Genomic DNA, 15,762 nt, shown 5'->3' with positions numbered 1-15,762 from the left:
TTCGTCAGATTCATATTATAATACATAATGCCACGCTTGCTAGGAAGGTAATCGTTCTAGATCGGTTTTAGACATAGTTTGGGTCAAGGATTTGAGAAATCACCATTAACTTGGCCACCGTGTAAACGAAGCCAAAGGTCATAGAAAATGCCGAAACGTCAAAAATGTCTAATTTTCATAGCAAATGACGCACCTTGCATTTCAATCCAATCATTAATGCACCCTATTTCCGTGAGTTTATTTCAGTTGCTGGAGTCTAAGCAAACAATGTATTCATCGATAATTTATTCATGTGTATATATATTTATTTATATGACCGAGGTTTTAACAGTCCAACCCTTATCACTGTTTTCAATTTATGCACTAAAATAAGACTTGAATCTCTAATGTACGTACGCACATCCGATGGAATATACATACATAACTCTTGAAAATTATCTATATGATTATGCACTGCATGCATACGTCACAACATCATCAATTATTTTAAGGTTAAAGTACTAAAAAGCACACTAGTAGTATGACTCATCGTGTACTACGTCATTACTAAATAGCCGTCATTTCCCACACGTCATCATTTCATAGGCACATACAATTGGCAAAAAAGTTTGTAAATGTACGTACGTAATCTAGGTTTACCTGTGTGATGGATGATGGTTACATACATAGAAACCTATTTAGACATGCAGCTTGTGTTTCATGTGTTACTTATTAGTCATGCATCCTCCCATGCATGCGATAACTTCATGCATATATAAAAACAAAGCACTTGTGAAAACACATATTGTAGTTGACTATTGAGCAGCCAAGATACAACAAATTTGCATATTTCTCGTCTCACATCTTTTATCCAGTCAAAATCAAAACCGAGATTTCCGTAGTTTGCATTTTTAAAAAATATCATTTACATTGTTTACTCTACATAGAATTTGCGACTTTTTTCCTATTTGCACATTGTTCGGTGGTGAGTTTAGGTTATAAGATTTATGATTCCTGATTGGAAAATTCCAAAAGCAATACATTTCCTCAGATCAGACAATCAAGAACGCAGCAATACTTTATAATTACTTGCAGAATCAATCCATAACACAATGGGGGCAGATCAATCCGCATTTTCACAACCCTTAACCCCACAATCAAACGATCCCATTTGCGCCACCGAGCCCCGATTTTGCCTCCCACACACCGTCCAGCTCCGCCTTCGGGAAAAACTCTGGTCCTTTTCGGGCGACGATTTTAAAATTACGGATGCCTCCAACGCCGAAATTGTCTACTTCCAGTGTCACGGAAAAGTATTCAGCCTGAGGGACAAGAAGGTGTTACGGGACAACATGGGCGTTCCCGTTCTGAACATGAAAGAACAGCTCATCTCCTTCACCGACAAGTTCAGAGTATACGCAGGAGAAGGTTCAGACCGAGAAATTTGCAAGTTCAACAGCAGACTGACCTTCCTCAAAGCTAAGCTGGTGTCACATTTCAACGACGTCGTCACTGGGCGTCCACGTGTCGTCACGTTGAAGGGAGACTGGAGGGAGAAACGTTGCGCAATTTATTTGGGGGAACCGAAACATGGAGGGATCCCCATCGCCAAAATATTTAGACCTTTGACCGGACGATCCTTAATGTTTGGAGTGAACGACTATATTGTCGAAATTGCTGCTGGGGTTGATATCGCGCTAGCTGTTATAATGTGCATCGCTTTAGATGAGCACAGTAGAGACGGGGACTAAATTTTGTTTCTAGTTTTTTTGACCACCTTGTCGAAGCTCTTTTATGAATATACTCATACCACTATTTATTTATGATAATGCACAAACTGACCAGTATTATTTTTTCATAAGTATGTAAATATGTATGAATGTCATTGTGCAGGTGAGTTACAATATTTAGGAAATCCTTAGTAAGGAATGACAAATTAGAATACTCGAATGTACCAAATTTATTTTATTACTATCGTGTTGCACTGTATATTAATTTTATTTATAATAAAATTTGAAAATATAAACTCCTCCAAAACTTGCTGTCATTAAAATTAAACGCTAGTCGAGCTGTAATGTGTTAACAATTTAAAATATGTAGTTCTGAATGCCCTTCAAACATTTAATTAACTCATTACACACCTAATACATATATATTTATTTATTTATAGAGTGTTTTCTGCTAAAAGATACATAAAAGTGAAATTGAGACCTCCTGGTTCCCCAAAATTAAATCAATGCAAATTTATGAGACTCAATTTATGGGTGAATCAAATTCGCTTATGTTATGGGCTTAATTCCTTAAATCCCCCCCCCCGTTCTTAAGACTTGTAATCAAACTTTTTCACAATTCTAACCGTTGCAGATCTTCTTTTCCCAATCACTTCTATAATCTTGCACATACAACTCACAGTAGCCATAGCACGAGTCGTCTATAAGTAGGCCATCGGGATGATGGCATTTATTTTCCTTGCACCTTTTTGTACAGCTAGTCACTCCATTCATATATTCATGAGTTTCAGGCTTCTATAAAAAGTAAACTATAACGTTAGACACATTTGTTGAGATTATATATTACTGAATATGTATGCTTACAATTGTCACTATGAAATCTAACTGAACGGTGATCAATATTGCCACGAAAATCCATGATGGCCTCATCTAAAAACATTTTCAATTTTATCAAATTCGAAATAAATTGAATTTCGAGTAATGCAGGCGAAAATTATACCTTTTCGGTTAAAAAACTGCAATTTATTTGAAAAGATGTTGTCAGTAATTTTTCGAGAGTTGCATAAAAGTGTTGAAATAGTTCATAGCTCTCAATTTAGATTCACACTTCAATGCTCAATGTGATCGCATTTAGATTAGCGTGTCATTTTGCATTTTTCAAGCCTTTGTTACATTAATTACTGTAGTTAATGGGTATAATTTTCTTATACATTACGAATTTGACAGAACAATGAGAAAAATTTATGTCAATCAATAAGCTTTTTAAAACTTCCGGATATTGTATTCTGGAAATTTGACTTACCACATCAATTGGAACTAACCATAAGCTATAATTTTTAACAGCTCGGTATTTTATTAGATTTTACTATGTATGTACACATATGTACATCCAACCAGGGAAGCATATAGAGAACAATGTTAATTGCCATTACAATTAATGGCTCGCCAAGATATACTGTGTGACTAGTTTAAAATAGTTTTTACGCACTTCAAACATTAAATTAAATCATTGCGCCCTCAATATTCAAACTAATCCTTAATAATAAATTACTTGTTTTTGGCTAAAAGATAAATGTAATCGACAATCGAGGCCTCCTGAATCCTCGAAATTAAATCAATGCAAAATGATGAGTGCATAAAATTCGCTTATTTTGTACATAGTAAAAGTAGGACTTAAATTCTTTTTATTCATTTACTTCTGTAATGAGACGAAGTTGACGTGCAAATTAGTTTGAGTCAAAATGAGACTAAAAGTTTTGCATGGGGTACATGGGAAAATCTAGATCCAGTTTTGTACTGTATTTCGAATTAAAATGACATACACCGGATAATTTTTATTATCCATGTGCACGAAGTCAAATTGACTCGGGATGGAACTACATAATAAGCAGGTAATTAAGGAGCTGATGTTTTGAACAACACAAAATCATTATAATAATTTCAATCATATTGGTTTTTGTGTAATGTCATTTATTTATTTTAAAAAGCGAGATTCACTGAATTATTTTCACGCACCATTGTTAATGCAACACACTAATTAATTTTTATATATTTGAAGAGTTTAAACTAAACACAATTAATTTTATACAGGGTTCATTACTATATACATGTTTAAATTACACTGTATAAAGCATTTACATAAGCTGTGCATTATAAGGTTGTACGCCTGGTTATATTCATTCATTTATAAATGAATATTGGTGCTTAATTTCACCTAAATTGCATTGAGTTATATGCATGAAGTAGGCAAAGATAAGAAGCTTGAAAATTTTTTACTATTTGCCTTCATCTCCAATATTTATTCGCTTTCCGAGGAGGACGCCATGTCCCAAGCCATGTCCATCACGGGGTACTCGACCCCAGAGGAAAGGCCCGCTTTAGGAGAAGAAAGTTCCCTGCTACTTTCACTCTTCTGTCTCCAATCTATGACCATTGTTTCCTCAGTCTCCTCTGTCCCGTCGACCTCCTTTCTCTCTCTCCTCTCAGCCTCCCCCTGCATTACCACCCTCTGATAACCCTCCAACAAGCCCTCCGCCCTTTCAGGGTCCTCTCTACGCATTAATTGAAACTGGTCCGCCAGCCAAGACAAAACGTTCTCATCAAATCCTTCATCAATGCTCAAAATCAACTCAAAATCGTCCCAACGAGCTTCTTTCACTTTCTCTGACATGTCATCGCCTTCCTGCTGCTCTACTTTCTCCGCCGGTTTCACGTTGATAAACCTCGTTTCCTGAATCCTCATAGTTTCCGTCTGAGGGGCTTTATTACGGTAAAACTCTTTCATTTCAATGTCATTTTTACCCTCCTTAGCTTCAGCCCTTGCTGCCTTTCGAGCTAATTTCTTGAGACGCCTACGAACTCGAATCTGTCTCAGCTCTTCTCCTCTCAATTCCCAAATAAACAAGATGCATGCCAAAAGGACAAAGCCTACACAGCCGAGTAAAGGATAGCAAAGTGACCACAATTTTACCGGAGAAAATTCTACCAGTTTCGGCTTCTCCTTTACATCCGGGGTGTGAATAAATCTATAATTCGCATTAATCACGTCTATCGGGATTTCATAATTTCTAATGAAATCTTTATCTTTAACCAAGCCCCGAAACCTAGCAATGTTCTCATACTTGTCCGTATTCTTTTTCCAATAATTCAAAAGTCCAGACTGGTCCAGATAGCTAATCGTTTTCGACAAAATTGGTGCAGCAAAATTGCGCGTTATATGAACGAATTTTTTCGCCACAATTTCCAATCCCAGGTCAAAGTCAAAATCCAACTTTTTTGTCAATTCTTTTATAATGCGCGTGTAATATTTTACAGTTGGTTCTCTGCCTATAATTGCGAATACTGGTGGCACAGTGAAATTCGTCCCGTTCTTTAACTCAACAGGGGAATTGTTAATAATTCCCGTAATGAAAATTGTGGACGAATTAAAAGTCTCAAATTTTGGATAGATTACATGATTTAAGATTGCTTTTGCTGCATTTTCCGTGCCATTGTGCCAACCAGCTCGGACTCGAAGTTCTATTTCAAGTTCGTGTCCATCTTCTGCCGTGGATAACAATGGAATTCCGGCAGCAATAAGTTCATTCATGTCGTGAATATTGTTAGGATTCGGTGTAATTGACAAGGAAGAGTACAACTCTCCACCATAAAGATTATTAAGAAACAAGGTGATGAAATAGGTCATGGCAATGTAAGGTGCAAAAGACCAAAAAGGACGGAAAAGCCGACGCACACTTGAATCTCCGGTTTGGTTTAGGAATAAGCAAATGTGAAAAAATAGAATTCGCGTGCCAAGATATTGATCCAAGTGGGTAAGTTGGATAAGAAATTTCATGACCAAAGTGGAGCAAATACCGGAAGCAACGATGCAAAGCCAAGTGATCAAGTCAAAGGGGGCAAACATACCGGCAGGACCGATAATTTCATTTATGCGTGGATAAAAGACTTTTCCGGTGTATTTGTAAGTGACCGAGCCGTGGGGGAGGACAGTGAATTTAAAGTCAAGTGTTTGTGCAAAGTCGGTGTCTACGACGTTATCGTAAGTTATCTCCGCAATGATTTTTATATTCACATATTTCTTCTTCCATATGTTATAAGTACGGTGTCGTTTTCGAAAAAGAAAATGCATGCAGATCTCATATGGTGGCACGGCCATGAGATCGCGATTATTTTTATTATCTTCCAGCCCCCAAGACCACGCGTCCAAATTTACAGTTGAAAGCCAAGTTATGTTGGAGCAAAGGTCTGAGTCGAGCTTGTCCAAGTCATGTATCCAAAAGCTAGGATTAATAACGTCACCTTGAAAGTTTTGGTGCTTTTCTTCCCACATAGTTGAGAGGGCTATCTCTGTACGTCCTTCTGAAATAGTTCATTCTTTATGTATTCTAAAGTTTTCAGCATTGTGCACACAGTACATTGAGGACTCGCTCAAATGGAATTACAAAAGGCGTTAGGACATGGTTTTGACGAATTCGCGGGTGAATATCTCTGGCGGGGAGTTGAATTTTGAACTGATTTTTGGTCAGTTGTAAGATAATACTCTCAAAAAGATATATTTAAAATTTTAGGCCGATAGCTTTATAAATGTCCCCTCCAGTGCCCCCAGAGTTGGAAGGAGCCAAAAAAACACTTTCCAAACTGAATTACTCATATAGCATGATAACCTAAGAGGTCAGAGGTGAATGATTGTTAATATTACAACCCTAGATAATCATTGCATGTAATAATAAAAGAATCTACATGAATTACATAATGTTGGGCCTCCATCGTCGCTGATACTTTTTCATGAAAATTGATAAATTGGACCGTGCACAGGAAAATTGACCTGCTGACCTTGAACGCGGACCCACTAGGTCAAATGAAGATTGAGGGCAAAGCTCTAAGTGTCCCAAATAATATTAAATTAAACAGTGAAGATTTTGTGTAAACAGTTTTGGAGAACGACCCTAGCTAATCAGCTGTCGCGGAATCCTAAAAAACTCGTGAACTTATTTGGAAAATTAATGGTCAAATTTTGTAGAAAATAAATTTTACTAATCTTTTTGTGTCCCCTACTGCAGAACTATTTTATCTACAAGGTACAAGTGACAAAATAATAAAATTATTGCGTTTTGGTTAGTTAAATTATTTCTGAAGTTCGACATCGAAAACGACGGGAACTTTTCCAAAAATTTTATAAGGTCTGATGAAAACTCAGTCCGTGGGGTATAACCACTTATCAAAATTTTGTCAAAAGTACTTCAAGTGCAATATACTATATGTACCTTGGATAAAAACCACGTTAGGGATTTTTAGCATCAAATTCGTAAAATGTGGGGGCCTTAAAAGTGGAAGAGTTGCGTTAAAGAGCGCATTCCATTAAGACAAGTATGAAATTAGACTGCAAAACGGACTTAAAAGATACGCATAAGGCAAACGTGGTTTTATATAGTGAAAAGCATGCTAAGTCCCTTAAAAATAGTCGCAAAGACGATTTTTGCATCAGGACCTAAGAAAAAAATATTTAGTTCAACGCCATTTTATAAGAACACTGGTTTGGAAAACTAAAAAAGGACACCTCTCCACATTTGACCTTGCCTCATTTCGCAGAGTACACAAAATCGGAAGCCAGATATGCTTACCTATAGTTTGACACATGGGCTTTCACATAAAACAAGTTAGAAATCTCTACGACTAAAAACCATCCCGCAATTAAAGTATGAATTCGTCAAAACCATGTCCTAACGCCTTTTGTAAAGCTTTTAATTACCAAAATTACCCCAACGATGCAAAACTTTTTTCAGCAAGCTATTATTCAAATGAGCGAGTATTGGGAATTTAAGCAAACGATGAATACCTAGTGACGATGGAAGAGGGATGAAAAATTTGTCATACTCAAAATCACAAACCAAGCATGCCATGAAAACTTCGTTGTCTTTTACGATGAGTATTATCGATGTCACGCTCCAAAGATGTATTCCGACATTCCGCAGAAAATCTCGAAATTCACCTGGAATTTCCTCTAAATAAATGAAGACGTAAGTTGGATCCAGTCGATTGGTTATAAGTCGTTCACGAAAATCCCAAATAAATTTATCCAGTCCATAATAGACAGATGAAGGTCTGGGGTACAGGATGGCTGCCGAATTTTTCAAGCCAGGTTGTTGAAGAAGCTTTTTATCATGACGAGTAGTATTTATGTAAACAGTCACTTCATGTCCACTCTTGGCCAAATTGATCAGTTCATCTTCGTATTTATCCATAAGGAATCGGTCACAGTCTTTCTCTTTCCACTCCAAACGGTTAAAGTAAAGGTCTTCATCGAACGATGCTATTACGTTTAAGGGTTCCCAATTCTTTAAAAGTTTGACAATAGGAGATTTTTCGCAACTTTTTATCGGGGAGACGGTGGGACTAATAAGGATCAGAAGAATGAAATAACGCATTTTGTGGTGACGTTGAGATTTTTGTGAATTTGGGGGTTTGAATATATTGAAAAAATATTAAAGATTTTTTCAGAAAGGTATCAACGTGCCTGCGGTAATAAAGGCTTGGATGGAGACTGAGACCTATTGTAAATACAAGTTGAGAAGACAAAGAATTGTACGCTAAACCGACGTGGCGTTTTATGCAGACAACATTGGTCGCTGGGTGGAATATTCACCTAATCTATTGTTTTCAGTTTTATAAAGAAAGCAGCCAATATTCTATTCTATTCTTCTTAGGCTGACGCCTCGATACGCCGCAAGCTAAACCAGGGGTCAGATTATGTACAATATGTTTGTACTAATCCTAAATGCAAGGATATGAAGGAGTAATTATTGTCCTTAGATTCGCCAATTATTTATTCCATCCCCCGGTCGCATTCAGTATTCAATACATTTATTTCATTTACTCTTCATATATTTCGTAATTTTCGTCTCTTATAAATACATATGTGCATGGTTCCAGATTAGTTGAATTGATCTCTGTTGACACGTGAATAAAGGATTAACAACAACAACAACAATAGTTGTGTCAGAGGAACATATCGACACAAATGTCAGTTTATATGAATCTGCTTAATATTATTTAAAGGAATATACGTAAATAAAATAATATCCCTTCTAACAAAACTAATTCACAATTTTAATCCTTGCAGACGTTCTTCTCCCAATCATCTCTATATTTGTCCACTTTGCCCTCACAGTAACCGTCGCACCCCCGATCGCTAACAAGTACGCCACCCGGATGATGGCATTTCTTTTCCTTGCACTTTTTTGTACAACTATTCACCAAATTCCTGAATTTCTGGAGTTCAGGTTCCTATAAAACGTGAAAGTTAGACAAGTCTTTTGAGATTATTACTGCCCATGTATGCTTACCATTGTCACTATGAAATCTAACTGAACGGAGATCAATATTGCTACGAAAATCCATACCGGCCTCATCTAAAAAAAATTTCAATTTTATCAAATACTAAATAAAGATCAAGTAATGCTGGGGAAAAATATACGTTTTTGGTTGAAAAAAACTACAATCAATTTGAAAAGATGTTCTCAGTAAATTTATTAGCGTTGCATAAAAGTATAAGTCCAGAGCTCTCAATTCAGATTCACACTTGAATGCTCAATGTTCCACGTACGAAAATAACGCATTGTTTTCGGAATAAAGAGCAGTGTCGCGTGCCATTCAAAATTTTCTAAGTCTTTGTTAAATTAACTACTGCAGTTAATGGGTCTAATTTTCTTTACATTACGTATTTCACAGAACAATGGAAATATTTATGCCAATCAATAAATTTATTACAACTTACTGCGGTATAGTGTACTCCCGAAATACGTGTTACAGCACCAATTGAGACTATTTTAACATATCGGTGTCCTATTAAATTTTGCTATGTGTATTTTGCTATGTACTTTCATACATCCAAACCATCCATTTTTCAAGCTACTTCTACCAGCTAGTAATGAATAGCATGAAATTGCTTGATACATATTAGTATGTACATCCAGCCAGGGAAGCATATGAATAACAATGTATGCATACGTTAATTTTGATTACTAATTAATTAATCGCTCGTTAAGTTAAACTGTGTGTTAGTAGTTTAAAATATGTAGTTCGGTATTCACTTTAAATTTTTAATTAATTCATGCACCCTCAATATTTAAGCTAGTCATTAATAACAAGTTTTTTTACGGCTAAAAAATAAAAATATTTTAAAATTGAGACCTCCTGAATCCTCGAAATTAAATCGATGCAAAATGATGACATTAAATTGATGGGTGTACTTCGAGTTAGCGTGCCAGTAGTTTGAGTCAAATTGAGACCAATAGTTTTGCATGGGAAAGTCGGTGCAGAATGACGCCAATGGTGTAAAATATTTCTGCTTATAAATAATCCTTTTGTATCATCAGCTATAATTATTCATACGATTTGCATTCGTCATACATAGAACGGCAAGAGTGACCATGAGATGAGTACTCATAATATTCAAATAAACTCCAAGGCAACCACTCCCCTTTACGTAAACGTACATGAATAATTTCTTTAGTCCTTTTCAAATTCCAAAAGCATATCATAATTTTATTCAAGTCAAGAAACACCAATAAAGATTTTTTGTTTACAAAATGGACAACTTTCCTGAAAGCACCGAAGTCAATCGTGCCGTTGTAAGAGAGATGTCTTCATATAGAAATGATCACTTACTAAAATTACATATATACACCAGATAACTTTTCTCTTCCAGATGCACGAAGTCAAATTGACCCTACTTGGGTCCCTCGCGGTCAATGTAGTTTGGTGGCTGGCCGTCAACATTGTAGGCGTCATGTTTCCAATGATGCATTTTGCTTTGGTCTGCTTAACTCTGCTATTTCTTCCCGTCTTGGACCAAAAAGAGTACCGTGTGGACCCTCCGACTTCAATCTATCTTGTGAGCCCGTCGTAAAATGAGTGATGTCAGCATTATGCACATGTTTTTTTATTATTTTCAGGTCCGAACTTTGACCAACGTGGTCCTCTTCTTCATCGGTCTCATTGTCCTCGGTCCATTCGGAATTCTTCTACAGACAGCAGTTCCTTCAGGGATTTTTCAATTTGCATTGTCCTGGATGGCGATCAGTGCGATCTTTGCAGCCCTGCGAGCCGCGCTGATGGGCGCCATGATTGTCGTCAAGAATTTCACTTAAGCAACCTGCTCGAAATTTAGCACATTCTGAACTTTGAATGATACATTTGTACCTGTAATAACTGGCTGAAATGGTATGAAAAGTATGTATATGCACTTTTTCAACATGAATTGTGACTTGCGATTAAACCGTCGAATTACAAGTTAATCTGTATTTTATTACATTTTATAACACGTGTTATTATTACTCAGTTTTTGAACTTTTTCATTGTTTTTCTAGTTTATATTGTATTTTACACAAAACAAATGTATGTACACAGTCTCCAAAAAATCCTAGCAAACAATTGCTAACAAACAAATTAGTATACAATACGGCGTGGCATGCTGCATTATTTATCATTCACTGCAACAATTTATCTCTCTTTTTTTACTCTAAATGCCTCACATTGCATAATTGTAATTGTAAGTATGTAGATTTGCACGCTAATCAATAAGAAGTAACAAATTTAAAATTTTACTGAAAAGCTCTTCAAAAAAAGCATACCGATTTTTTAGTAAACTACTTTCACCGTCCTTTTGGTTGGATGCGTTTCACTAAAAAAGTTGGCATTAACATCTGAACACTGTTTCAAATTTACAATCATCGTCGTACTATTATTATTATTAGTGCTAATTTCATTACTAGTTTTACTACTATTTGTGGTATTATTATTACTCCTCTTCAATCTCAGTCTGTCGGCCCCCTCCTTTTGAAGGTATGCAGTGTGGAAAAAGTGTGCAAAGAGGAAAAAGTAAGAAGCATACATAATCAGCCCAAAATTCAGGTGATAAAATGACACGTCGCAATCCACACCGCCAAGTTTCATGACGTACGCGTAAACATTGACGACGACGCCGATGACCATTTGGCTCAGCTGTAAACAAAGCAGGTGTTAAATTTTTGAGGTCACTTTTATGCATAAAATGGTGATGAGATAAAAGTGGCCGCGGAAGCTGTGGGGTCATTAACATTGTGGGATAGGGGAGGGAGGGGTTTATATAACATGGGGAGATGATGGGGACATCGAACAACCGTGGGGACATTGTCCCTCCTTCCGCGGCCACTGTCGTCAATTATGACATCTTTTTTACCTGCAAGGACGTAATGGTCATCGCAATCTTCTTTGGTATTCTGATGGACAAGGAGCGAATTACTGTAACAAACAAAAAGAGGCAATTCTTAGAACAAATGGGAGGTTACAGGGACCCTTAATTGCTTATTTTACTTACAATAGTACGTGTACATCATTGCATGGATGGAAAAATTGACGCAGATGAACCACCGAGCCGTACTTATTTGGGCAGGATATACATACCAGCAGTATAACAAGACTGTAATAATAACATAATTATACATGTATATATTTATAAGAAGAGAAATATAAATATGCAGTTATGCACGCATTTATTATGTAAGGATGCACATACCCGTGATGTGGTGGTACCTGTAAGAAAAAAATATTAGAAAACGTGTGAGAAAATTAGTGCATATTATTTGTAAACATTGTAAGGGCGTGACCCATTTTGGCAGACATTTAAATTCAACTGAACGTGCCAACATGCATATTTGCATGGTATTTTGGGAAGTGATAAGTTACTTAATCAGGGTTAAAGCTAAGTGCAGCAATTTTCCAATTAGCAGCACGGCATCGATTTCACTTTCATTTTTAAAGTTATGTATACTCACCAATGGAGGAAGATAAGCTTTCTCTTGCGAAGAATGAGAAATACGGTGTCGCCCAATTCGACAATTTTCGACAGGGTAAATAACCACCCCCAGTACAATCCTTGGTCACTGACTTCCTGACTAAAAAATATGCATAATTCCAATAAGTGTAATAATATAATTTTATCATGTAAAATAAGTTAAATGCCAAAAATATACGTAAATTCTTACCAGGATGCACAAACCGATTTATGAAATCCATTCTCGCCCTGAAGAATCTGATAAAACTCGGGAAGGATTTGGATGCATGCCGCAATGGAGAAAATGGCGAGGAGTGTATTCCACAAAATTATTGGTTTCTTAAGGTCCATTGGTTTCCGGTTTTTCATAAATTCTTGTCCGATATAGATAAAAACGACGTACGCCACGACAAAGTAAAATGCTATCGTCCAGTTCTCTAAAAACCACTCGTGCTGTTCGTGACGGTCGAAATTTAGCAGACCTTTTAGTAGCGAAGGGGGTTCCGCGGCTCGGCTCGCGTTGACGGATCCTTTCATCTGTAAGAATAGTTTGTAAATTGCAAAGTTAAATTGCAAAGTTTACAACAAAATGAGCTTAAAAGCACTTAATTTATTGACAAAGAAGGGAAATTATTAGACCAATTTTGAAATAATTTCAAACTTTTAACCAATTATTAGCTTAAATTTCGTGATCTTTAAGTTAAATTAAATCCTCGTTAAATTGATTGCAGCTAAGTTATATCAATTAATGTAATTTAAGTAGATAATTAACTTAATTAAATGATTTGTTGGTTTTTGTGACAGTTAAAAATTTAAGGTACATAACAAAAGCAAACAATAATTTATTGATAACCGCAACTTATACATAGCATATACTCATTAATTATAAAGTGTATATTTTTGGATGTACGGATGCCACACGTGCAAAATAATGTTGCTAATTTGCAAAAAATCACACAGTCTCATTTCACACCTTTTTGCAATAAAAAACAGTTTTGTCTCATTTTTCATCCTACAAATGAATGAATCCGGTCATGTATTAGTGAGTGAACAAGTCCCATTCTGGATCAAGGAACCATGAAGGAGATGCCTAAAGTGATGAAATTCACTATTTTTATAATAATTAGCTGCTCTTGCGTGACTCTAAACATTTACATGTGCATTTTCCTTACAGGTTTTTGCATGCTAAAAGTACATACAGTATTTATGTATAGTTCCCGGAAACTTAAGTTCCAAACTTAAATTTTGACGACTTTAAAAATTAATTTCAATAATTATGATGTATGTAGCAAATTTCAACATTTTTAATGTGATACCTGTAACGAATCATAAATATTCGAGACAACCATCGCAAAATGCAGGATTTAAAGATATTATGTACCTCGAAAAGTATACTCTTCGATGAAGTACGTATGTTCGTACCTACTTGTAAATTTAAACCAAAAGCATTTTTTTATTACTCAATCTGCTTCAATTAAACCAAGGTTATTATAAATTTGCGAGTGAGTAATGTGAATTCAAAGGCTAAACGGTTTCCACCTGACTGAGCCTGTGGGTTCTTTAATTTCAAACGACCTTACTCGCGATATCCACGCGATGTACATATTCACAAATGCTCGCCAAAAGTCAAGGGTACCGTAGACTGAATCAAGCCTATATTTATTAATTGTTTAATTAAGACAGGTTTTGACTGCAACACAGATCAGCGGAGAGATTGGGATCAATAATGACGATTTGGACTGTAAACATATAGCCAAACCGTCAATACGTATCTATTTCTTTGCTGAAATGTTCAATGATACTTAATTCTTGGGTCAGTGAGTCAGTGATTCTGCAGTGTGATTTTATAACAAAATTATTTAGGTATTTGGACCATTCTCGCTATTTCATGTTTTACTGCAGTTGACTGAGTTCCAAAAAAAGACAAAGTGTAGCCTCGTGAAAAAAATGAAGCCCTGTATGAGTAAAGTTTATAAATTTGTCAGTTATCTACATCCTAGGCTTAAAAACTTGAAAATTATTCGAATTTTGAAACTTGTAAAAATGCAACGAATTTTGAACGGGTATTATGAACGACGCAATTTTTTAGATTATTCTGCTAAAGTTTTTCAAAACAAAATCTTCATGGAACGGTACCGAAATGAATATCAAATTATGCTTAAGTAACAAAAAAATTTGAAAACTTGTCAAAATTTCCAATTCCACTGGAGACAGTAAATATCTTACAATTTTTTGGTATTACCTTTACACGCTGAAGATCCATTTCCTCCCGTTAAAAAGTATCGGCTATGCACAATGTATGAGTTTTCAAGAGGAATGTCACCCAAGCACAAGTGATCACTCCTCTATATACGATAACCACCTATGTACGTACCCCACTCGCACTGGAACCCGTTTTCTTAACCTCACTCTGTATCCACCAACCCAGCCCACTGCATTTGGGAAAATTTGGCCAAGAATTCGCAGAATTATGGTCCAACCAAACTGGATCAGTCCAAGATCCAAAATACAAGATTTGTAACTAACTTCTCCCCGATGATGACGGCACACGGATGTTCTTTTCTCGGAACAAAAACTCAACTTCTTCGTCGTTCCTTCCTTCACATTTTATTTAACACAAATTTCCATATTAATAGTTCCCTGAATTTCTAGAAAAAACTGGATTTTGACCAATTGAACAGGTTAGGTTAGGTCACCCCAAGCTCACTCTGCTTCGTGGTCATTCCTTACCGCGATGACAAGCCAGACTGAAACATTGATAAAGTTAGGTGGATGAGTTGGAGTCAGTCGGCATCCTTCCCAAGGCGTGCGTTTTATTTATGGTGGTCAACAATGGATAAGTCTTTTGTTAGTGAGCACTTGACTGGTCAGATGTATTTATGCTTCGTTGGACCACTTCTTGGCTTGGCTTGGGGTGATTTAATTGTGCTAAAATATCCATTACAAAGTAAATATGTATATAAACATCTTTCTGTTTTTATTACCTCTGAATATCCATTCGTGTTAAATGGAAAAATAAATAAATAAATGCATAGTTTTATTTACATAAATTCACTTTCAAACTATGTGCACGAAACGGAGGCATGGAAGGGATGAGAGGATAATTAGTATGTATTTTTTGTCTATACGTATGCCCAAGTTAAGTTAAAGATTTGATAACACGTGACGTTTGTTCTAGTTACTTATTTATTCTTTGTTGATGAAATCGTAAAAAATGATCAGGGAGGAGTGATAGGTTCA

The 15,762-nt window shown here is 36.1% G+C and overlaps 3 protein-coding genes and 1 long non-coding RNA gene across 4 annotated transcripts; 2 read left to right on the top strand and 2 right to left on the bottom strand.

Moving 5' to 3' along the window:
• Positions 1–770: 770 nt before the first annotated feature.
• Positions 771–2,126, top strand: LOC110853900 (protein LURP-one-related 15). Its single transcript, XM_022102252.2, has 2 exons — positions 771–964; positions 1,075–2,126. The coding sequence occupies exon 2, from the start codon at positions 1,092–1,094 to the stop codon at positions 1,728–1,730; it is 639 nt and encodes a 212-aa protein (XP_021957944.1). The 5' UTR covers positions 771–964; positions 1,075–1,091; the 3' UTR covers positions 1,731–2,126.
• Positions 2,127–8,556: 6,430 nt separating this feature from the next.
• Positions 8,557–9,586, bottom strand: LOC110854385. Its single transcript, XR_002548318.2, has 3 exons — positions 9,484–9,586; positions 9,053–9,118; positions 8,557–8,993 (listed from the first exon to the last, which is right to left on the bottom strand). It is a non-coding gene; the product is annotated as an uncharacterized LOC110854385 (long non-coding RNA).
• Positions 9,587–10,255: 669 nt separating this feature from the next.
• On the top strand, positions 10,256–10,873 carry LOC118436602. Its single transcript, XM_035855037.1, has 3 exons — positions 10,256–10,339; positions 10,417–10,602; positions 10,664–10,873. Exons 1-3 carry the CDS (start codon positions 10,298–10,300, stop codon positions 10,856–10,858), a joined length of 423 nt encoding a protein of 140 aa, XP_035710930.1. The 5' UTR covers positions 10,256–10,297; the 3' UTR covers positions 10,859–10,873.
• A 121-nt stretch (positions 10,874–10,994) lies between these two features.
• On the bottom strand, positions 10,995–15,352 carry LOC110853989 (elongation of very long chain fatty acids protein 6). The gene is made up of 7 exons (XM_022102373.2): positions 14,765–15,352; positions 12,734–13,059; positions 12,524–12,643; positions 12,265–12,281; positions 12,067–12,168; positions 11,929–11,990; positions 10,995–11,711 (listed from the first exon to the last, which is right to left on the bottom strand). The coding sequence occupies exons 1-7, from the start codon at positions 14,783–14,785 to the stop codon at positions 11,349–11,351; spliced, it is 1,011 nt and encodes a 336-aa protein (XP_021958065.1). The 5' UTR covers positions 14,786–15,352; the 3' UTR covers positions 10,995–11,348.
• Between the last annotated feature and the right edge of the window lie 410 nt (positions 15,353–15,762).

The sequence above is a fragment of the Folsomia candida genome, unplaced genomic scaffold, assembly GCF_002217175.1.
Source record: "Folsomia candida strain VU population unplaced genomic scaffold, ASM221717v1 Fcan01_Sc009, whole genome shotgun sequence".
Classification (NCBI taxonomy): domain Eukaryota; kingdom Metazoa; phylum Arthropoda; class Collembola; order Entomobryomorpha; family Isotomidae; genus Folsomia; species Folsomia candida.
This window is presented reverse-complemented; position numbering and strand designations above follow the sequence as displayed.